Genomic DNA, 24784 nt, shown 5'->3' with positions numbered 1-24784 from the left:
ATTCTGAGGCCTTGGTGGGGCTAACTAAATTCTCCCAAGGGAACAACCTGCCCTCTCCCACCCCGCGCCAGCTCCACATCAACACCAAGCAAAGAAAGCATTTGGAGCCAGCGTTCTCCTCAGGGGAGGCCACACTCCGCTTCCAAAGGACCTTGGGGACATCTGTCTTCATTTCTTAGCACCTGCGATGCCCTGAGCCTCGCAGGAGTGTGTGGGATGAGGCCCTGTCCTCAGGGACGTGGCCCGAGACAGAACCGTGGCTGGCTGGCATGCTGCACCTGGGACCCAGGAGAGCAGGCAGGTGGCGACATCAGCCCCAGCCTCAGGGACGGAGGAGGCCGGACAGAAACAGGCAGAGCTGCAGGAATACAGCAGTTCCTCAAAAACCTGCCTTGGGATGAGGTCACACCCTCACATTTGTGCCCTGGGCCTGCTCCCACAGCCCAGCGTGGGGGCCGTGGCACCTGCCTCCAGGGCTGGTGCACGCCCAGCGAATCCTCACTCCGAGTCACTTTCTGAACCAGGAAGCTTCATGGGCAAGTGGCAACGTGCCGGCCTCTCCGGCCATGAGCGCAGTTGGCGTGGCCCGTGGGACCTGCCCTGGGGCGTCCAGCCTCCCACACAGGGCACAGGGCACAGCACCGACCCATGGCAGTCGCTGTCCCGGTGCCCCTGGGGCAAAGCACAGTTCCACTCACCCATGTGGCAGAGTCCCCAGCTCCAGAACCTGCCAGAAGCAGGCAGGGACGTGCACCCCCATGGGGGCCCAGCACCCTCACTTCGGCACTCCTCTCAGCTCCAAACCAAGCAGATCTCGGGGAAGACTCGGCCCAACGTTCTGTCTGTTAGACAGGCCTTGTGTTTTTCCCGGCGCTGGGGAGGATGCATTCCCTCAGCACCTGAGGCCACAGCAGGCTCTGGTCACAGTGCTGGGGGCGGCCCATGGAGGCACTCGCACCCACGTTTTTCCTAGACATGGAGCCTCCCCTTTGTCACGCTGCACCCTCTGCTCAGAAAGCGGCTGACTGGGTCCCCAGGTAGGAACCTCCTTGATCAAAAAGTGTGTGTCACATGAAACCCAAGATAACCTAGAGACAATGGGACAAAGTGAGTCTTTTTCCATATATATAGGACATTCCTTTCCTAAGAACGAGATTTTACTGAACCTAGCGTTCTCTGCAGCCTCCAGCCTTGTTCAAATCCTCGCTCTGCACTAACTAGAGGTGGCTCCTCGGGCAAGTTCTTAAGTCACTCTGTGCCTCAGTTTCCCAACTGCAAAATGGAGATTATTAGTACCTGCCTCAAATGGTGAGGATTAAATAATATAATACCTGTATCCCTCTTACATCAGCACCTGGTACACAGTAAGCGCTCTATAAATGTTAGCTGTTATTATCAAGATGAACCAAAGTTTATTTAGCCAGTTAAAAATTCAAAACAACTTGCAACAAACATCTTTGAAGCAAAATGGTCTCATGATCTGTGAATACTTCCTGAGTTAAATTCCTACAGGTAGAATACTGGATCAACAACACATGTACTGTTAATGGTTCTCATTCATTTGTCTAAATGTTCCTCGAGAAGGAAAGACTGACTTGCATTTACATGACCGTGCTGGAAAGCTGCACTTTCTCCAGGTGAATTAATAAAATGGCTGCTCATTTGATTCTCCTTAATGCTCTGGCGCAGGCCAAACTTCCCAGTCAAGGTCAAACTTCCCAGTCCAGGCCACAAAGCCTGAGAAGGGAGCAAGGCCCTGCAGCCATGTCAAGGCCCTGAGGCCACCTCACCAATGCAAACAAAGCCATGTGGCCTCTGCACAAACACAGCAGCTGGGAGAACCCAGTCCTGCTGTTTACACAGAACCTTTCCCCAGAAGCTCAAAGTAATTTAGGGACACTCATTATTAACTTAATTAAGTCTCTCAAGCCTCCTCCTTCCCTCCCTTCCTCCCGGCTGCCTGCAATGCCAAGCAATGCTGGGGGAGTGGGGAGGCAGGTTCCACTTGCACACGAACCCACGTGTAAACACAGGGACACTCCCCAGCCGCCCTTCCCGGGGGCTGTTTGGAGAACATTGAACTTTGGAGCATTGACGCTCACTCTGAAAACAGATAAAACCATTAACAATAAGCACATTGCGCTTTACCTGGTCCACCCTAAGTCTATAAGAAACAGAGAGACAAAAAGTCACCAAGGACTTTCTGGCCCAGTGTGCGAGCAAGAGAACATCTGTACGCCAATTGAGGACGGCGGGCAAGGGATGCTGGTACATGCTCACCTGCGCTGAAGAAGCCTCCTACCACTGAATCGGGTTACCAAGAAAACTCTGAAAACCTTTTAAGCTGGTGCTAACACGCTTTGTTTTTCTGCCTCTGGAATTTCTGCTCCCACTGATCCACATAAAAGACAGATTCTCAATCCAATTCCTTTAGAAGCAGGAATTTGGAACTATTCCTTCAACATTCTCCTGCTCGTGGGCCAGATGGCCTAGTGTGCGGAGTTCACGTTAAAACAGGAGGACAAGTGAGGACACGTTAGAACAGGTTAGAACAGGAGGACAGGTTCAGACGGGAGGAACTCAACAATCAACCACTCATGGACAATCCGTCTTTCCTGAATATCGCAACACAGTTCAAGACCCTGACCGTCTCCACGCACTGCCCCAAAACACTAAGGAATTACTGAACGCCTTCGGCGGGAGGCATTTTTCAAGTTAGGATCTTTCAAGGGTAAACTGTGCTTTGAGGGGGCTGGGCCCAAGGTCAGAGGGCACGTGCTTACCGTTGTCAGGCCGACTCCCCTAAATCTCCTGTTGCTCCCAGTAAAAGCAGCAGCGGGCCAGGCAACAACCCACAACTGTAGTCTCAGCCCCTGGTTGCTCACGGGGAACCCACCCCAGAACCACAGCTGAAGTGGGAAGGAAGCCGCTCCCCACACTCCACTCTTGACCTTGTCAAGGAAAGGAACGCAAAAATGCTAGCTCGTCCTTTGGAACACACATGGGAATTTCAAGTTCAGAGCTCTTCTATCAATAGTGATACATTTAGGATATTTTAAAAGTTTTAAACAACTTTCTGGTACCCGAAGGCTCTCTCCTACAATCCTCTGGGCCAGCAACACCACCAAATGCTACAGCTGCTTCTTAAAAAGTTTCATTTCATTTAAGCAAAAGAGACTTTAAAAAGTTAACTTTTCAGCCCACTGTCTACTGAAAAACGAATGCTAGGTTAAGTGACATGTGGACTGCACGTGAGCTGAGGAGGAGCCAATTCCTTTCATTACACCCACTGGCCTAAAACCCCGAGTACTGTCATCACCAACATAATGTAAGCGCATTTCAGCCCAAACTTCATTTCCTAATGGAAGATATGCACTATATTACTTTCATTAATCATTTTTAAATTTTCACTTTTGAAAAAATAATGTATTTTTTTCCATGTGGCTTCAAAGGAACTCTTAAATGTGTATGAACCTTGCCAGCTGAAGGATACTTTAATCTCTTTGATGCAACATTAGTTTGTATCATGAAATTAATCTCTCAGTTCTAATAAATGGGGTATGAAGTAGACATCTAAAATGGAATGGAAATTTCTGTGGTTTTCTTTCAGAGCCATACCAAATGACCAAACTTGGACTTTTCAGGACAGAGCACAAACTGAAATAATCTGAAAGTAAGTTAATCCACGATTTGCTCTACATTTTTGAGCTGAGAATACTGCAGACACTGTTTTAATAATCAAGTGACTGAAAACAAGCTTGGATAACTACATGTTAATGAAATGATCCTGGAAGCGGAAATAGAAGACATGGTCCTTCCAAGACGTATATCAGAAACGGGGGTCGACACATACAAATGTGACAAAAAGACTAGAGACATTTATAAAGTATTGTGGAAACATATGCCTGTTGCATTTGCTGACCACCTAAAGTACAAGCGACTCTGCTCTGCACTGTTCAGTTAAGAATACCACAGAAGATGGCAAAGCTGGATACCTACTGGTATAAGCCTACTCTCTAGTCTTCATGTTTAAAATTCTAACAGTCCTACCTGGTTTCACCAGCTTTGGTGCTACCTAGGTCTTCCTCATGATTGTTAGCCACAAAACAAGGGACGAGGAGGTTGGCCATACTAGGAAGTCATACGTTGCATGACATTACAGAAATAGACACTTGGAAGTCAGGTGAACTGTTTCACTTTGGGCAAGTAAGTTTCTTAGCCTCTTTGGGCCTCAGTTTGCTCATCTGTAATACGGAGATAATAATAGGTCTTTTGCAGAACTGTGAAAATTAAGTGCAATTATGTCTCTAAAGTCCTTAGCACAATGCCAGTCTCAAGGCTTCTGAAGCAAAGCTTCTGAAACCCATAGGTGAAATACACCAGCTTGGCATCGCCTAACACCCAGGATAAAGGGAGAGCCACTAGGTAGTATATTTGCTTACAAGTTCCATACATCGCAGTATTGAGGCTTCTTGACCAAGTACTTTCGTGAGACAAAGGTAAGAGACATCAGCGGTTTCTCTGGAGTCTGTGTTTTGGTGCTTTGGTCCCCATCCCCTCCCGGAGTGGAGGCAGCCAACAAAAACGAAAGGGTAATTACTGGTTTCACCAACAGGTGCAAAAGAAAAGGCGCCAGGCACAGGATGGGGCCGGCTCCTAAGTCCACCCCCAGGGATCATCATGAATATGCAGCACCCGGCCAGAGCCAGGTGTGAAAGATCACAGCCGCCTCTCCAAAGACCGAACCCTCAGCCGCGTGGACCGCAGACCCGAGAGGGGCGGCCGGCCTCCGTGCGCCACCGGCCCCGGCGGAGAGCTGTCTGGCGTCCTCCGCGCCACTTCATTCAAAAAAGCCACCCCCTTGCGCGCGATCTCCAAGCCCCCGAGGTCCCCGCGCCGCCCTAGCCTGGCCACCTCGGGGGAGGGAGGTGCCCATCGTCCCCAGTGTCCACGAAGACAGGCGCCGTCTCCTCCGGGCGTCGCCGCCCCGCGGGCAGGCCAGGCGGGGGCGCGGCGCGGCACTCACCCAGCGTGGCCACCGTGCCGGCCTCGAAGAGCAGGCAGTCGCCGCGGCCGCGCGCCTCCAGCAGGACGCTGCTCTCCCCCGCGGCCTCCGGGCGCGCGAACAGCCGCAGCCCTTTGCTCAGGGCCATGGGCGCCGGCGCGCTGCGGCGGGTCCCGCCGAGTCCGGCCCGAGCGCGCTGCCCGCGACGGCGCCCGCGCCCCAACTTGCAGGAGTTTCACTTTGCGCCGACGCTCCCGCCCCGCCGGGCTCCTCCCCGGCCGCCTCCCTCTCCTCCTCCTCCCTCTCCTCCTCCTCCCTCTCCTCCTCCTCCGCCGTCGCCTCCTCCTCCTCCCCCTCTCCTCCTCTTCCCGGGCAGGTGAGGGCGCCGCCTCCCGCCTCCCGCCGGCGCCGCGGGGCTGGGGCGACACACAGCCGGGCGGGCGGCCGGGAGGGAGATTCCGCGCATTCCTCGGCGCGGAGGAGGATGCCCGCGGGGCCTGGAAACGCCCGCTCGCCCGCGGCCTTATATGGGCAGTGCGGCCCGGAGAGCCCCGCGCGGCCGCGGACCCCTCCCGCCGCCCTCTGTCGTCCGCTTCTGCGACCCTGGGCGAGCGGCTCCGACTGTGCCTCGGTCGCCCTGCAAAGCCGGGGGCGGGGGCGGGGGCGGGATACGGGGGCTGCCGCACAGGGTGAGGGCGAGGACCGGGTTACTCGCTAAGGCGCCCAGTGAGCGCGTGGAAAGTGCCGGATAAATGTCGCCGTGTCCTTGCGTTGGACGCGTGAGGGTGTTGGGGTCCACAGTCCCCGCCAGGCAGAGCTGTGGGGGATCAACAGTGTGTTGTCGCGTAGAGAAGTGGGGCCCCGATCCCCGGACCACGATCCCCACCCCCAGGATCCCCCAGACCACGTGCCCTCGACTTCTTGAGCGCCACGTTCCTCACGCGTCAGATGGTGACGGCGCCTCGCCCGTGGCCCCGGACCCACATCTGCGCATGTCACGTTGGAGGGGGCGGCCTGGCAGCGAGTACGCTGAGGCACGGCCCGCTTGGCGCCGGGTTCTGGCGCCCAGGCCGGGCCAGGTCGGACCTGCCTGCAGAGGAGAGCGGAGGCGGGGGCTTCTGGGCCCTGCGTGCGTCACCCCCTGGGGCAGTCTGCAGGTTTGGTTTCCTTCTCTTGTAACGGTGCGTGTCGATGGCTCCAGGGGCCTCCATCGGGGCATTCCCATCGGGTCCCCAAACTGACCTCGCTCGTCTCACCCCATTCTGCACTGAAGCAAGAAGATGTCTCTTAGGAAGGCGCAGTCCCCACTGCCAAGCAGGACATTGTGATGTCCTTGCAGACATTCGGCAATGACCAGACATTTGATCCTTGGTGGACAGCCTCTCGGGCTGACTCGTGTAATAAAGTCATTATGGGCAACACAACAGAGATCATCTTGGGCCCTCAGTCCCCTTCCTTGCCCACATCAACTGAGATGTGGTGGCTATCCCAGGCATGGTGCGGTGGAAGGGAAATACCATTACCTCATGAGAACAGTGTGCCCATGAAATGAGGCGGATTAGCCTCTGACCTCCTCTTTTCTTTTAAACCCAAAGTTGACTTCTTCCAGGAAGCCTTCCTAGAATGCTGAGGTCCCAGATAACAGTGTTTATATACACTCAACATTCTTAGACTTTAGTTTTCACTTGCTCATATGTTGCTTGAGAAGTGTTTTTGTATCTTTTCTCTTAGCCTTGTTTCTCAAACTAAGTAGTAAGGTCTTCGGGAGAGACGACCAAGTCTTCTATTTATTTTCTCTCTCCTCTTTCCTAACTAGCATCATGCAAGTTAAACTTCTGCACAGTGGCATGTTGTACATATTTTAGAAATTTTCCTACAGTCAGGACCAGCACTTGAGCTTTATAGCTTATAGAATCTAAGACACTATCAGCTGTAAAATGAACCACTATTTTATGTACCACGAGGAAAAAAACAAACTTCCTATTAGACTATAACATGCCACTAACTGTCAGCTCTGCTGTGATTTCGGCAATGTTAAACTGCACATCTCAGACTCAAGAACTGGGGTGGCTGCTCCCCCATCTCTAAGTATCGGCTGCATGAGGCACAGAGCTGCTGGGTTTTCGAGTGTGTGCCATCTGGTCTTGGTTGGGGTGGCCCATGTGGGTGGCAGACGAAGGACCATCTTTTATGTTCACACTGTCTTGTAGGCCACGGGTTAGTTGACACTGGCACCTTGAGCAGCTGGAGAAAGAAACCAAACTGAGACCTTCAGGGAAAGGGTCTGCTCGGACACCTCAACCCCAGATGGAACCTGGGAAGACAAGGGGGGCAGCTGCGTGGGGAGAGATGGGCGCATCCCATCCCTGAGCTGCAGAGCACCTGCAGGGCGTGGGATTGGGAAGGGGCTAAGGGGAAGGAAGGAAAAGCCAACTCCACCGGCCCCTGAGTAGGCCACAGCAGGAAGTTTAACTCATGTGGTGTGGGCTGGGGGGCCAGGGAGCCCAGCAAGTTAGCAAAGCACACAAAGAGGGACAAATAGGGGCGATGTTACTGTCTGAATGCTTGAACTCCTCCCCCTAAATCCATATGTGGAAGCCCTAACCCCCAGTGATATGGTATGTAGAGGTGGGAACTTTGGGAGGCATTTAGGGCGAGATGAGGCCCTGAGGGTGGGGCCCTCACCTTAATGGGATTAGTGTCCTTATAACAAGAGACACCTGAGAGTTTGCCTGCTTCCCCACCCCGTGCACCTGCCGAGGGAAGACGAGGGCCCTCACCAGGAGCCACGTGGGCCAGTACCTTGATCTTGGAGCTCCCAGCCTCCAGAACTGGGAAAAATAAATTTCTGTTGTTGAAGCCATGAAGTATTTTGTTATGGCAGCCTGAGCTAAGACGGGAGAGATTTTGAAGAAATTCATGTCTATATTTGGTGCCTGATTGCATGAGAGGCACAAAGGACAGTCAGGACTCAGAAGAACCCCAGTGTTTCGAGAATGAGACAGTGGTGCTACCCTCACAGAGCCTTGTTTACCTGGGACGGGACTGGGTAGTACAAAAGAAGATAAGAATCTCAGGACCGCCCCCCCCAACACCTTATGCAAAAGGGAAGGTCCAGACTGGAGGCTGAGTCATGCAACACCCCCTCCCAGTGATGCTAACCTGCATCAGCCAGACCCCAGGGGAGGTCAGAGCCCTCAGGCACCTGCAGAGGACAGACAGCCCCCACAGATCGACAGAAGCTCCTTGCTGGCCTCCCATAAACATGGACAGGCACATTGTAACTTTGGGTCTGCAGGTTAAGTCCAGCTCCTAGAACTGAAGTCTGTTCAATTCCATGTTAATAAACGTTGATGACAAGTTTATCTTCCCAGGTGCAGAACAGAGACGGAACATTCTTCCACCCACCGGGGACAGCTGCATAACTGATGCTCCCTTCACTCCCTTTATCTCTCATCGTATGCAAAATGTAGCGTGTTACCTCACCCCCTCCCTTTTTTTCCTATAAGCTTTCCCTTTTAAATACCGAAGTTCCCAAATTCCCCTTTTGGAAAAACAGTCACAAGTTTGTCTGTAGTTTGTCCCCTGGTGCGTCCTCCAACTTTGGCTTACTGAACCTCCATCGATGGAGACTTTGCGTCAGTCACTTACTCGGTTGTCAGTGGGCAGGAGAGTCTGGTTTGAGTTGTGCTGAGTTGAGATGAGGCAGTTGTCCAGCTGGCAGTGGCTGCATAAGGCCAGATGTGAACATGGCAGCTGGAGGGGCACAAGCGGGAGCAGGACGTGGCTGTCTGAGCATGGGAGGGGCAGGAGGAAAGCACTAGCAAGAAGCAGCCCGAGAAAGCAGAGAAGCCAAGGGCGTGGCCCGGAGAGCTCTGGGAAGCCCTGAGAGGCCAGTGGTTTGAGAGCCTCAGGAAGGGCTCCAAGAATGAGGACTCAGAAAAGGACGGTGGTTAGGTGAGAAGGCAATGGTGACCTCTGCGTGGGCAGTGTTACTGGAGGGTTTTGCAAAAAGGCAGCTGCAAAGAATCAAGGAAGAAATGCAGGCGGCTAAGTATAGTCTGCTGGCTCCAGCTGCCTGGCTGGGAGAAGCACCAGATGAGCAGGATGGGGACAGAGGTGACAGCTGGGCCCCTTTAGGCCTGCCTGGCCTGCACATGTGGGAAGGCAGGCAGCGAAAAGCAGAGCACGAGAGCTCTAGAGGCGAGGAAGGAAGGTCCCCGAGGGCAGGTGTTCCGAGGAGGGAGACAGCGGTGGGAGGACGGCAGGGAGGTTGTGAAGGGGGTTGGGAGGCGGGTGACAAAGGGACAGGGCCATGGGGAAAATGGAGAGTGGGAACAGCCCAGAATATTTGCTGCGGCTGAGCCCAGCTGTCATATTCAGTATCCCCCGGGCTTGAGCAGGTGATGGGGTTATAAAGCTCGAGGCGACCTCCGCTGCCCGTCCCTCCCGGCCTTGGTGAGAGGGGGAGAAGGCTTCGGTCCTGGGGGCTCTGGGGTGGTGCCCATGACACAGCCCCTGAGCTGGGGTGTGCCTGCAGGAGGTGCACGGGAACGGGAGGGAGGGAGGGAAGAGGGTGAAGAAGCTGAGCTGCCACGCAGTCCTACGGGCCTGGCTGTCCCCAGGGGGGCGTCCTGAGTGCATTGACCACCCTGGCCATGGAGGAGGTAACCGGGAGGATGAAGACTCCCTCCTGGAGGCGGGGTCTAGGGCGGACGCTTGGTCACCACCTGGTCTGGCATTCCTAGCCTGGATCGAGGCCCGTCCTTCTCCTGGCCGTGCTAGCAGCCAGAGGAGTCCTGTCGACGCCACCACTCAGCTCAGCTCACTCTGCACAGCTCACCCCGGGAGGCCCAGGTCTGGGTGCTCTGTGGCCTGCTGCATCTGGGGCCCCACCTGCAGCTGCTCTCTGCCTCGTCCAGCCGGGCACACTGCTGTCCACGTCCCTCGCGTGGGGGACGAGGCGAGCCCTGCTCGGGCCTTTGCGTGGGAGCAGGTCCCCCGATACTGCATGGCGGCTGCTCTCGCGTCCTTCAGGTCTGTTAAAACATTGTCTCCTTAGTGAGGCCTTCCCGTCCCATGTAAACATCCTCCACCACCTGCCCCGTGAGGGGCTGAATTGTGTCCCCCCAAACTCATGTGTTGAACTCCCAACCTCCGGGACCTCAGAATGTGGTGCCTTTAGAGATGCGGTCTGTAAAGGGGAGGTTAAGTCGAAAGGAGCCCATTCGCGTGGGTCCTGATCCAACACGACCGGCATCTGTATAAGAAGAGGAAATCTGGACACAGACGTGTGCCCACAGAGGGAAGACCACGTGGGGACAGAGGGACAAGACGACTGTCCACACACCAAGGAGAGAGGCCTCGGCAGAAACCAACCCTGCCGACACCTTGATCTTAGACTTCCAGCTTCCAGAACTGTGAGAAAATAAATTTCTGTTGCTTCAGCCACCCAGTCCTTGGTGCTTTGTTGTGGCACCCTGTGCAGAGACTAATACACCCCAACATTTCACGTCTTTCCTTGTTTTATTTCTCGCCTTAGCACTTACCACTCTCTAATAAGTAGCCGACTTATGTATCCCATTTGTCATCCATCGCCCCTGCAAAAGCTCCCGGGCAGGGTTCCCGTGCTTTGTTTAGTCTTATTTTCCCTGGTGTAGCCCTGGTGCCCGGAACACTGCCTGACCGCAGCAGGAGTCTGGAAGTGCTTGTGCAATGAATAAATGAATCTCCTCATTACCTTCTAGTCCCTGTGGAAGTGGAGGAGTCGCAACTTCTTTTGCTCATCCATCGCCGTGATTCTTTCTCTGATGGATTGACTGAATAAATATTTACTGAGCACCTGCTATGTGCCAAGCATTGTTCTAGATGCTGGGGATATAGCAGCAAAAAAGCAGACAAAAACCCCTACCAAAAGGAAGAAATCAAACAAAATATATAATGTGCCGATGGCAGCATGCTGTGAGGACAAGTCGCGGGGAGAAGCGGGGTGCACAACTTTAACAGGGGGGCCCGTGCAGCCTCACAGGGAAGTGGCGTTTCAGCTAAGAACTAAAGTGGGCGAGGGGTGAGCCACGTGGGTATCTGAGGGGAGGGCGTTCCTGGTGCAGGGAACAACTGGGGCAAAACCCGGGGCAGGGAGAGGAAACTGGGGCAGCAGGGGAGGTGGTGGAAGAGGAGCCAGGGGACAAAGGGGGCCTGGCTGTAGGCCACTGTGATGTGTTGGCTTTTATCCTGAGTGGTGGGGGCAGAGGAGAGACATGCTCAGGATAGCTGCTGAGTTGAAACCTGAGCACAAGGGCAGAGGGAGGGAGACTGAGTAGGATGAGGTAGGAGGCTACTGGGACAAGCAGGGGAGTTGCTGGTGGGGCCCAGACCAGGCTGGCGGTGGGGCGGGGAGAATAGGTCGGATTCTGGATCAATTCCTGAAGGGTGAGTCAGCAGGATTCACTGACACAGCAGATGTGGGATGTGAGAGAAAGACAGGCATGTGGACGTCGGAGATTTTGGCCGGAGCAACTGGAAGGATGGCATTGCCATCAGCTAAGATGGGACGAAGGTGGGAGGAACAGGTGGCTGCAGGTGGCGCAGGCAGTTGGGGCATGTTAATGGAAGGTGCCGATTACAAATCCAGCTGGAGGAGTTGAGTGGGCAGCAGGTTATGCAAGTCTGGAGTCCAAGGGCAAAGTCTGGACAGAGATGCAAATATGGAAGTTATCATTGTCAAAAATAAAATCAGATCAAATTTTAAAATTTTAGAAATGCATGCAGATTTTATCATGCTTACAAAAGGCTGTGGTCTCCCACAACCTGGGAGGCCACAAACCGACAGTGCTAGGAAGCCCGTTCAGGGTGGTTCCAGCACCATTTATAATGCATAAAGGAGGCGGCGTCTCAACCTTTTTTGTGATTGGCTGTTATACAGTGACATTCTTCCTAAGGCAAGAGGAGTTGTTTAAGCTGATTAAGCTGATTTGTTTATAGGTGTGGTTTAATGTCACTGATTCATGCTGATGAGGACACGCACCTCACGTTGTGTTTCATTTATGATGAGAGCTCGCGTTTTGGGAAATTGGGATGACTTGGGTTTCAGTTGCATGGTTATGGGTAGTTGGCACTGGGGTACACCTGGACCACGTGTGGACGGGATTCAAAGCCGTGGGGCAGAGCGGATTCACGAGGGGCTAAATGCTGACCGGCAAGGGAAGAGGCCACCCCGACATGCGGGCCTGAGGGAGAGGAGGCACCTGCACAGGCCACTGAGGAGGAGGACAGCCAGCAGCGCCACCGTGTCCTGGGTCCCAGGGAAGGGAGCGTTTCAAGGAGTAGCCAGTGGCCAGCAGTGGCCGGGGCTGAGAGGGGTGACGCAGGATGTGGTCGGAATTGGCCTTTGTGCTTAGCCGTGTGGAGGTCGCTGCTGACCCTATGAGAGCAGTTTGGAGGATGAGGGGGGCACATCAGGTCTTTGCTTGACCTGCTGTATACACGAGGATCTAGTTATCATTTTCGGGTTATTAAACGCGTGCAGTCACCTTGGAGACGGGGATAGTGACCGCTCCTCCGTAGCTTCTCGGGTGACTCCTGCAAAGCCTCGTTGTGCTCCGGTCGCCTGGTGCCGTAATTACACTCGTTCCTCTCGGGCCGTCCCCTAGTTTCCCCACTTCTGAAATGCGGTGAGCACACTGGACAATTCTCGAAGGGTCTGACTTCGAGGGGGAGGATACATCTGATTTTCTGGGTTGGCTTCAGTTCTGTGTAACTTTATAATTCCCTTAAAAGGGATTCATTAAATGTACAACTAATTATAATTTAATTTTTATACCTTAATAAAAGTTTTCATCTAAATACATTCATAAATTAGAAAAGATCCTGTTGTCAGACTGCATGTCCCTCTTTGGGTTTTAAAAAAATACGATCACCAATATATTGGCAAAACAAATTGACCCATCAGCAAATAATATATCTATTGATTCTCAACATGTAATGACTTTCTGGCTTTCCAAGATTTTAACAGTATGTTTTAAATAAAACTTCATAATTTTTCAAAAAGTACTTTTTAACATAAATACAGTTGATCCTTGAATAACTCGGGGGCGGGGTGCTGGCCAACCCCTGTGCAGTCAAAAATATGAGGATAACATTTGACTCCCCCAACATTTAACTATCAATACTAATACTGTTGACGGAAAGCCTCACCAATAATATAAACAGTCAATGAACACACGTTTTGTATGTTAAGTGTATTATATACCATATTCTTACAATCAAGTAAGCTAGAGAAAAGAAAATGCTGTTAAGAAAACCATGAGAGAAGAAGTATGCTGATCGGACTGTAGTGCATTTGTGGACCCTGTGAGAGCTGTCTGTTCACAGGTGAGTCTCCTGCCTGAATGGGGCACCCGCAGCTGCGGACCCCAGTCTGCGGGACGCAGCTGGCAAGTCAACCTGTTCTTGCGATGCCAGGACTGCTCCCTGCCCCTCAAGAGCACTTCCAGCAGCACTCCTGCCACTTTGTGCAGGTCCCATGCTGTTATTCAAGGTTTATGCTATTGCACAAGCACGTGAGAAGCTCAAGAGATCACTTTTTACCTCGACAGGCAATTTACTGGAGAGATGAACTGCTCGTGTGGAGAGGATGAGAGTCTCCGGCTTCTAAGTGAGTTCTCACAACACCGCAATAGCAACAGGAGGTGGCTATGAAATTATTGCAGTTGTACAGTATGTACTATCGTTAACTTTATGCAGTTACTATTTAATACTGCATCTTTACATTTGTCTACATTTCTCTGGACTGTAAATGGTGCCATGTGCAGTGTGTGTATGTGTGTGAGTGTGCATAAGTTTTGATACATTTTAACTTTTTATAATAGATTTGTGTGTATTTTTTGATAGTAAATGATGAAATAGATTAGTATCTACTTTTATGCATTCATGACATACCTTTTTCTTAATTTTTTCAACATTTCTAAGTTACTCCGTTTGTCTGCAAGTTTTTCAAATTGTTGCACATCTCCAAAAAATTTTCCAATATATTTATTGAAACAAATCCATGTATAAGTGGACCTGTGCAATTCAAACCCATGTTGTTCAAGGGCAAACTGTAGTTCATTAGGTTTACATATTTAAAATTTAAATATTTAGTTAATAGTTAAGGCCCCAAAATTCCAATATTCTTAACTTACTAATTAACTAATTCATTTATTCAAACTGCAACTTTCAATGAATTGGTTAGTAGCCTCCCTTAACTCTGAATCCTTAAAGCTGCTAGAGAAATTGCATAACCTTGCAGACTGGTATCATTTTTAAAATAATAATTATTTAATATTATCCATTAGTGTTCACATTTCCAATTATTTCATAAATGTCATAGTTTTTTCCCCACAGTTTGTGTGAATGGAACACAAATATTGCTTACACAAAATGGCTGATATCTCTTAAACCTCTTTTAATATGTAGGTTTTCTATTTATTTTTTTTCCCTTGCAATTTACTTGTTAAAAAAAAAAAACGGGTGTATGTCCAGTGGTCCCCCACAGACTGGATTTTGCTGAGTGTGTCCCTATGGTGGTGTTTGGTGTGTTCTCCTGCCACTGCGGCTTGGTGGTTGGGGCTGGAAGCTTGAGCAGACCGTTCCGTGGGTGGGGTGTGTTCTTCCACTCATAAGCCTGCGTCTCAGCCTCTCTTTGTGACGTAGCAGCCCCTTCATCATCGACACCTTAATCCTTGTAAATTGGTGATGTTCTGTCATTCCTTCTTCAGTTAGCAGCTAAAATTCTTCTGTAAATGGCAAATTCTCATCTGCCATTTGTTTACCCAGTGGTGACACAAACAAAAATTAACGAAATAGGTAGAATAGGATTCTTTTTCTTTATGTACTAGTGTTCAAAGCAATGAGTTGTTGCGAACTCACTAAATTGGTCTAATATCCTCTGATGGTGACCAATGAGTTTTTTTCCTTTTTCCTTTCATCGTGAACTCATGAGTTTAAACATATTTAAACTCAGTGTTTCAGCCCATTGTATCGAGCTGGAGACCCAGGATGATGGCGACCGGGAGCAGGGCTGATGGCCTGTGTCTGGTCAGGCTCTCACTGAGGCCAGGGGTTCGAGACTGAGTCCACACAGAGGCGAGCGCCTGACCGAAGGCTGGGGGTTACACAGCACCAGGCCCCCCAGCAGACAGACCAAACCCACATGGAGTCACGGCCACTAAACGCCACACCATCAAACTGGAGCTTTAAGGAAACAGATCCCAAAATAGACCAGGTTTTTTTTTTCTCCTGAAAACAGCAGATTCCAAGGTACCTGACTCAGCGTAATAAGGAAGTCCCGTGTTTCCACCCTAACAAAAAGTAACATACAGTAACCTGATGTTAACCCATCAGCTTTTCTCTACTGTTCCGTCTTCCTGTCCCCACCGTACAAAACCCAGTTTCCTGCCACCGCCCAGGGAGGCTCATTCTTGTTCATATAAGGGAGGCTGCCCCGATTCATGGCTCTCAAACAAAAGCCAGTTAGATCCATAACTAAGTTTGTTGTCGTTTTGCCTCTTGCCGGCAGCAAGGCTGGAGCTGTGGGTTGGGCACTGGCTGTTAACTCTACTCAAGCATGGGTCAGCCTCGCCTGGGGCCATTTCTCCTCCTTGACCCCTGCGACCGCCCTGTCACCCGGACTCCTGCTTCCAGCCCTATCTGCGCTCAGCACACAGATCGGGTTGTGTCACTCCATGCTCGGCTCCGATGGCACTTTGGGTGTATCCGCTGTCCTCTCGTGGCTTGCCTAGCCCTGCTGTTCCCAGCAGCCCCTTGACTATCCCTCACCCTCTGCATTCAAGGCACGTTGCCCTTGTGTGGTCCCACGGCTGTGCCAAGGCCCATGTCCAGGGGCCAGTCTGTCCCGTTCCCACAAACCGCCTTGGAGTGGCCGAGCCCTCTCAGCTTGCTTCTTCTACCTACACGTGTCCCTTTCAGAGGGATCTGACCACACTGGCCTCACCGCGTGCTTGCATTCCTTTCCTTCCAGGCAGGGCCACTCTGTGCAGTCTTTCCTGTATCTGCACTTTACCCGGTTGCCTTGACTCAGACAGAATCTGCAGGAGTTCAATGCAAGGATCCCGCGCCAGGGTTTGGATCCTGGCTCTACCCTTTCATGCTGGGCGACCTGCAACCATTACCTCAAATTCCTCATCTTTTAAACAAAGACATACATCATTATTTATCAAAGGCTAGGACAGAACCTGGCAGGTAGCCGGCACTGTGTAAGCACGAGCTGTCACTGCAGCGCGTCGTGCCACTGTCCTGCTGGCTCTGTGAAGCCAGGCCACGTCTGCAAAGTTTAGGGCTGCACACCCAGCGCCGGGTGCTCAGTGAGTCCTGCGGTGGGAGGAAATGATGCACACCTGGTTTGGAGCTGGGTGGGAAACTGAGGCTCTTAAGGAGACATCGGCTAAATGGCGGCTCAGCTCTTACGTGCCTTGGTCTTTCCTTCCCAAGGATCCAACACCGCTGCCCAGTGCAGGCAGCTACACTTAGCGGAGAAGCAGGATGTTTCATTTCGTGTCCGTGACCCCAGGCAGCCCAAGGCCCAGGAGAAACAGGGGCTTTCGCATGAGACTGAGCTGCCAGTTACCAGCCAAGAGGAGGACACGTTAGTCCCTTTCTAGATCCCTGGCGTCAGTGGTCACAGAAACAGCTGTGCATCTTTGCCAACACCCCCCTCCCCGTCTGCATTAGGAAGACCCTCGTGCACAGGTGAAGCTGGGGAAGCCTGTCTGGGGCCGCTGCCTTGGCGCTGGGGGGGCTGGGGTTGCAGAGCTGTTAATAGGGAGGGTTGGTTTGGAAGTTCGTTGTGAGTTGTTCTTTTTTGTAAATAAAGCATGTGAAGCACTGATATCTGTCTCTATCTACGGGCACCCATGTGCACATGTGCGCACACACACGACACGACCTGACTTAGGGCCTTACAACTGGACACAGGTCTCGGTAGAGTTTCAAGCAGAACCCTCAAGGCTGTGACCTCCCAGAGGATGCCCCACGGCCACCCTAGGGGCTGGGCGCGTCCCAGACACAGGCTAATCCCCATCAGCATGAGCCTGGCAGCCGCAGGTGCCACCCAGACGGTGTTGCGCTCAGCAAGCCACAGGGCCCCAGGTCAGAGAGCTGGGCCACCCCCGGTCCCCAGGTCCCTCCTCCCCTCTGGTTTATTACTGAAAGTCAACACACCTGCCAGATAGACGGGTTGGTACAGAGACTATGGGCGCCTGTGGGCTCTGAGGACCAGAGGAGCTTTGTTTACTTCTGTGGCCAAGACCATGCTCCCCGCACAGGTGTGCCAGCCAGTCAGCAGGCCTCGGGCCCCCACCCAGCATCACAGCTGGAAAAACCAGCCAAAGCACACGCCTCGCAGGTGTGTGGGGAGGGAGGGGCTTCAAATGCCAACAACAGCAAGGTCTGCTTATCCTTAGGAGAAACGTTCAATTCAATTCCACATCCAGGGAGAACCTACTACAGGCAGGACGAGTGTGCAGACTGGAATATGACTGTCCCATCATTGTCAACTGAGGAAGCTTGGCAGGGCCTCTGACAAGGCACCCCCCACCTCCCATACCAAGGCACAAGAGCTGGGCAAACGGGCGGGCGGGGAAGGAGGAAGGGCCCAGCACAGCGCCACCTCCTCCCTGGCGTTCCCTGTGCAGGAGGAAGAACAGGCCTCCCAACGGTGCTGTCGCTTCAGGGTGTGGGCAGGTCTGTTTCCTTTCTATCCTTAACCTTTCTCCAGAAATACCCCTGTTCTGAGTGGGTTGCAAGATTCACAGAGAAAATGAAACATAACATGAAGTGTTTTATAAAAAGGCCTATATTAACACTCCACAGAGTGGAATAAAAAGTTACAGGGGGGCAAGTTTGGGCTCAACATCTGGAAGACCTTTCTAGCCATCGGAGGTATGCTGCTATAGAAGAGGCTGCCTACTGCAGGAGCAGGTCCCTGTCCCTGGAGGGAGGCACACAGAGGCTGACACTGACCCCATCCGTGGGTGTGGAGAAAGGAGTCATTCTACTATACTTTCTACTATACTTTGAACATTTGTATGTTTACAAATGTTCAAAATAGAAAAAAATATTTCTCCTAAATTTTGTTTCACCATACAGTTTTGAAAATTAAAGTGCAATTGCAAATTACTACATGGTGATTCCCTTATGAATAAAATCAATTTGGTTAAGTCTAAACATATAGCCTACATTATAGCACTTTGTACTATTAGGTGCAAAGTACAATGTCATCAGGTGGACTTTGGAATGCTTTGGCTGGAAGTAACAGAAAACTCAACTATCAAAGATTTAAGTAAACAAGTCTCAGGACAGGCCATCCATGGCTGGAGTAACAGCTCAGCAATGTCATCAAAGACCCAAGCAAGCTCTTTCTCTTCGTATCTTAGCATGTTGGCTTGTTGTCTCATAATCACAAAATAGCTGCTTCAGCTCCAGGCATCATACCAACATTCAAGGTAGAGAAAAACAGAGGAATTCACACCAGCTGTATTTGTCCCTTTTATAAGAAAAAGGCAAAAGCTCCTCTAGAAACCCCCAACAAATTTCTACTTAAGACGCATTGGCCAGAACTGTGTCACGTGGCCTCCATGAGCTACAGTGGAGACTTTTCCAGTCTCTTCAGTTGAGATGGACAAGAGAGAAAGGGGCTGGGAACCAACAGTTTTGAGTTAGATGATCAACTGTGTCTGCTGTGTACCTGAGAATCAGTCTTGTTCTTTCAGCACAAAGCTCAATGCTGCCTTAGGAACTTAGTTATAAATTCTTTCTCCAAACTTACAACAATGCATTGTGTTCTTATTAAAATATACTTTCTATTTTCATTTTTTCCATATCTCATTTATTTTCTCTCCAGGGCAATCATGGTGAATAATCAGGAATTATTTCTGGCAGGACTTAGGAGACACTAGGTCTCCTGACTTCTCCCCCAGTGTTTCTTCTGTTGGCTCCAGTCCCTCTCTGACTTCATAGTTTATCTCCTTGAGGGAATTCGTTTTCTACCGTAGTGCTGACGAATTCAGCCGGCTGAGGTTTCCTCGTTTGCCGACTGATGCACAGATTGCTGTTTTTGGCAGCACAGCTCTAGGAACGGGAGACCAGCTTGCCACTGCACCGCGGAGAGGTTTCTGCAGGAAGTGGAGTGAGGTATTACAGCGCTTTTGCAGATCAAGCCATGTGACTGTTTCAACCACAAACCAAACATGCATCCATGCAGAATGTGACAGAAACGGTCACAGAGGATGTGCCGCAGTTCAGTGAGCAGGAATAAAAGGAAAAAGGGAGCCAGGCGTGGTGGCCGAGGTGGGAGGATCGCTTGAGCCCAGGAGTTTGAGGCTGCAGTAAGCTATGATTGTGCTACTGCACTTCAACCTGGGTGACAGAGTGACACCCTGTCTCAAAAACAAAACAAAACAAAAACCTGGAAGCTGCTGTCCCAGGTCTGCTGACGCACATTTGTCTTCAGTCCTCACTTGTACAGCTTCCCAAAGCACCCCTTGTTAAAAAAGGCATTCTGTTGGATTCGATTCTCAACCAGGACATGGCAGTATACTCTGTGTTTAAGCAAACTTATACATTGAAAACCTGTGACGTGTGAGCGGGAGGCCCCCATGCCTGCTCCGTCCTGAGGTCGGCGGAGCGGCTGTTTTCCAGGCCACCCACACGTGTTCAGCCGGGCGACAGTGCCTGGGTGACCCGTCCGCTCTCTTCCCGTCTGCGACGGTTTGCTCGCTTTTAGTCAAATAAGCTTTCTCTGCCTCTCAGTGCCAAGACCTGTGTAGAAATCTCCACGCTACTTCCTGAGGTTCTCTGTCCTTTCTTTTCATTCTCTCGGCCACAACTGTTCTCATTCCTCCCGAAACTCTTCACGCAAAAGTCCAAAGCTCCACACTGGGCCCGGCAGGGCCGTCAGCTCTGAAAGGCAACACGCTATTGACAAGGCAGACTTTGCCTTTCCCGGCTCGGCGGCTCGCCATCCCTCCCCTCCCTGGGCGCGAGGGTGAGAGCAGATGGTGCACCGGCTGTCACCTGCCAGACTTCTGTGCACAGGAGCCTCTGGGTGCCCTCCGTGGTGGCGGCGTGGGTTCCAACCCTGTCTGGCTCAGACGGCTGACCCGAGGAATCGCCCGAAACTTGGAGAGCTGAGGGGAAACTGTCCGCCCCTCCCCTCTTCACGACACTCCTTCAGTGCCTGTGTGTGTGTTGTCAGAAAATGGAAAGAGAAGAAGCAATTCCAGAAACAAAACGGATACAGGTGATAAAATATGAAAGTCTGGTTGGGTATGGAAATTGACCTTTACTCAGTTACCCAGACCTTTAAGAACCTGGTGAAAGGCATAAATCCTTTCGCCAGAAAAAATGTAAACTATGCACATGAATCACCGGCCTACAGTCCCATGTGGTCACCGATTCTCTCCCACACCCCAGGATTATCTGGGCCACAGGTTAAGAATTCCTATTTTAGAAGCAAGTTGAAAGAAGCTGCTATCAAAAATAACTCTAAAGGTGGTTGGAAAATAAATCTTAACTACAAAGAAATTTCCAAGGACATTAGGGATGCCGAGCTAATATCATGGAAAAGAGCATTGAGAGCCGTGGCTTCTCAAAGAAATACTTCAATTCCCCAAGGGTCACCTCCTCTCCTATCGCAGCTGTACACCTACCACGTGTGCTGCTCAATCTGCCAATCTCTGTTTGATGTGTGTCAGGGAAGAATAATCCCCTCTGAATTACAATTGATTTGATCCATCTGGAAGTGATTTAAACATCAACAAAAGGATCTAATCTCATAAGATGATTTATTTGCTTTTGTAAATTTTTGTTTTGTTTTGCTTCTGCTGCTTTTCATTTCAGGGGTGGATTGATAGTTTTCCAGATGGCACACTTTCAAATACTCCTGCTTTATTAAGCCAACGCTTTTCTAGACCCCTGCTTAGGGGCGGGGTGAGCACATGCTCGGGCTCAATGCAGAAGAGGGACTGTACCAGTCAGCAGGCTGGGCTTCCCCCTGCTGCCTGACAAACAAAGCCAAGTCTCAGTGGCTCAACAGAACAGGAGTTCCTTTCTTGCTTTTGTGAATTCTGCTACAGATCCAAGCAGCAAGCCCGTCTCTCCTCTGTGCTGGCTCAGCCTTCTGAGATGCTTCAACTCTGCAGCCCCGTTACGTCAACACTTAGTCCCACTGTCGCCGTGGAAGGAACAGAAGAGCTGGAGAAGGACATGCCTCCACGTGGAACTGTGCACATTGCTCCCGGCTACATTTCTTTGGCCAAAGCAAATCACGTAGCGATGCCTAACTTTACAGAGATGGGGAAGCATGATCCACTGGGGGGTCTAGAATGTGAGAACCAAGTGATATAAAAGTTGTAATGTCTACTATAGAGATAACTGAAACATGCTGGAAGATGAAAATAAATTTTGAGGAATGTGTGTGTTAAGATATTCTCTGGTAACAGGAGAACTACCCCCACCTTAAATTTTAAAAATAGTTGACAGGTTTTCTGCTTCCAGCTATGATGAAGCAACAGAGGCCAGTTTGCCCCTCCAGCCATCCTTAAGTAAAGAGAAAACCAGACATCATATGTGAAAATATTTTCACACACCAGACATCAGGAATTGCAGGACTCTGATCACTGAGAGAGGAGAAACATATAAGGTGAGCCCGATGAGGGCTCCAAATTACTGCCTGCATGTGGTTTCCAGGCCCAGTACAGGGCGGGGGAAACCAAATAGAGTCCGTTGGTCTCGCTGAGATAAGGAGTGAGATCAGACAACATTAGTTTTACATAAAAAGACGGCTCTGGTTCCACTCTATAAAGTTTCAAAGCAAACCTTTATAGGATCAAAATGATTTCAAGTTACTGAACTACATGTCAGGAAAAAAGCCCAGCGCTGTTTAAAAGAATACTACAAAATCTGGCACCCAACAGTGTAAAATTTTATAATGCCCAACATCTGATAAAAAAAAATACCAGGCATGCAAGGAAACAGGAAAATATGATCCATCACCAAGAGAAATATCAATCAACAGAAAAGACACAGAAATGAAATACATGATAGTATTAGCAGATAAGGACTTTAAAAGAGCTATTATAAGTATGTTCCATCTATTCATGAAAGTAGAGGAAAACATAAACATAATGAGAAAATTAATAATATAAAAAGACGCAAATGGAACTTCTAGAGATGAAAAATACAATCTCTGGAATAAGAAATACATAACATGGGATTAACAACACACAGACGCTGCAGAAAGATCAGTGAGCGTGAAGACATAGCGATAGTAACTGCTCACAGCGACTCACACTGAGGAAAACAGATTAACAGAGCATCAGTGATCTGTGGGACAATATCAAGTGGTTTAATATGTATGTCTTGGCAGTCCCAGAAATAAAGGAGAGGGAAAGAGAGAGATAGAAAGAATATTTGAAGAAATAGGGCCAAAAGTTTTTCAGATTTGATGAAAACTTTACACTCATAGATCTAAAGATCTTAACCAACCCAAAGCAGAAGGGGCGTGAAGAAAAGTACATTCGGGCACATCATAATCAAAGTGCTGAAAACTAGCGACAAAGAGAAAATCTTAGAAGTAGCTAAGGGAAAAAAACACGTTGTTTACAGAAGAGCAAGAATGATAGCAGATTTGCCATCTGAAACTGTGCAAACTAGAAAACAATAGAGTGACATCCTTAAATACTGAAAGAAAAAAAAACAAACAAACAATACATCTAGAATTCTGCCCCGAATAAAGATATCTTTCAAAATTAAAGGCAAAATAAGGACTTTTTCAGACAAACAAAAGTTGACAGAATCAATTAACTAGCAAACTTATACTACAAGAAATATTACAGAAAACTCTTCAGGCAGAATGAAAATGATGCTAGATGGAAATTTGGATCTACACAAGGGAATGACAGGGTTAGAAATGGTAAATGCATCAGTAAATGCAGGACTTTTTCCATCATTTAAAAAACTCTTGAAAAGATAATTGGCTGTCTAAAGCAAAAATAATAACAGTGTATTTTTGAGTCTATAATACATGTAGAATAAAATGTACGACAACAATACCACAAAGTACAGATGGGGAAAATGGAAGTAAAATGGAAGTTCTTATATGTAAAGTGGTACAATATTATTTGAAAGTAGACTGTGCTAAGTTAAATGTATATAGTAAACCCTAGAACAAACATCAAAGAGGGGGAAGAGAGGTCACATTGAAGATAAAATAAAATTGTAAAAAGTACTTCATTCAAAAGAAAGCAGGAAAGGAAGAAAAGGAACAAAGTTAGAAAAAAATAAATGGCAAGATGTACATTTAAACCCAATCATATTGATGGTAATATTAAATATGAGTGGTCTAGTAACAATTGACAGCTTTATGACTCTAGTTCAGGAACAAATATATATTTTACGTAGAAAGGGAACAGTGATGACTTTACTGTCCATAATGGAAATGACTGCAGGAGGGGAAATGCTTCCACCAGGAGACACAAGGGTCCTTCTACTTTGAGCCATGGCTGCTGCTTGGTCTCTTTCGGCTCCTTGGTCCAGGAGACCAGAAGGCAAGAAAGGTGTCACCACCCTGTCAGGAAACTGACTGATCCAGGAGAGGCTGTTGTTCCAAAATGGGGCCAGGGAAGAATACCCTTGGCACCCAGGTGATCTCTCAGGGGTCTCTGGGTGGTCACATGCACAAATTTGGAGGATAAGTGTAGGCCACTTGTGTCTCAGGGCCCTGCTGAAACGCCACCTGCCTTCCTGAGTTACGGCCTGAAGGCTGGCGTCCCCCCGGCTTCATATATTGGAACCTGATACCCCGTGTGGTGGTATGAAGAGGTGTGGCCTTTGGGGAAGTGAAGTTGAAGGGAGTGCCCTAGTCCCTTCTGTCCCTTCAGCCATGTGAGGACACAGCAAACGGAGAGCAAGCCCTCGCCAGACACCGAATCTGTGGCACCTTTGTTGTCAACCCGCAAGGGGATTCTGACCTAGATCCAACTGCTTGCTGCACAGAAAGCTGATTACTGAGACAATGACTGTCAAGGAAGAAAGGGAGTTTATTACAGATGACGGCACCCAGGGGACAGGAGCACTGCCTCCAATCTGTCTCTCTGAGCAACCAGGGTAGGGGACTTTATAAAGGGTTTGGGAAGGTGGCTGTGTGTTGGGGCAGGTTGTGTTGAAAGCAACGCGTGCAGGAGGTCTCACTCAGAAGTCACAGGTCGGTGATGGATGGTGAGTCTTGGTGTTGTTATCCTGTGAGAAGTCTGCCGTTTCTGGGAGTCAACTCAAAAGGTAAAAGGATTAAACAGAATTATACTGTTCTGGTCACTGAACTCTCCTGGCCTGGGAATCCAAAGCACAAGAAAACACATATGGGGGTGTCACTGCATGTTTGCTCATGGAGCCAATCACACCTTGAAATGGGACTTCCCGGCCTCCACTACAACAGAGCTGTGAGCAATACGTTTCTGCTGTTTACAAACCACCCAGTCTAAGGTATTTTGTCATAGCGTCCTAACGGACTGTGACACTAAATTTTCCTGACTCCATCCCCTCTCACCATTTAGTGGTCCCCAAGATGTCTCTTAGACCAACGGTACCCAATCTTTTTGGCACCAGAGACAGGTTTCCATGGAAGACAATTTTTCCACGGATGGATGGGAGGGGCAGGGGGAGGCGGATTCAGGTGGTGATGCGAGCTATAGGGAGCGGCTGTAAATGCAGATGAAGCCTTTG

General features: G+C 49.9%; 1 protein-coding gene across 1 annotated transcript in view; it reads right to left on the bottom strand.

The window, feature by feature from the left end:
- Window positions 1-5170, bottom strand: part of SYNJ2 (synaptojanin 2) — an 82890-nt gene extending 77720 nt beyond the window's left edge. Inside the window, 1 exon segment of the mRNA XM_045544636.1 lies at window positions 5027-5170. Within this exon segment, the coding sequence (XP_045400592.1) occupies window positions 5027-5153 (127 nt within the window). The 5' untranslated portion in view covers window positions 5154-5170.
- Between the last annotated feature and the right edge of the window lie 19614 nt (window positions 5171-24784).

This window comes from Lemur catta, chromosome 2, assembly GCF_020740605.2.
Source record: "Lemur catta isolate mLemCat1 chromosome 2, mLemCat1.pri, whole genome shotgun sequence".
Classification (NCBI taxonomy): Eukaryota; Metazoa; Chordata; class Mammalia; order Primates; family Lemuridae; genus Lemur; species Lemur catta.
This window is presented reverse-complemented; position numbering and strand designations above follow the sequence as displayed.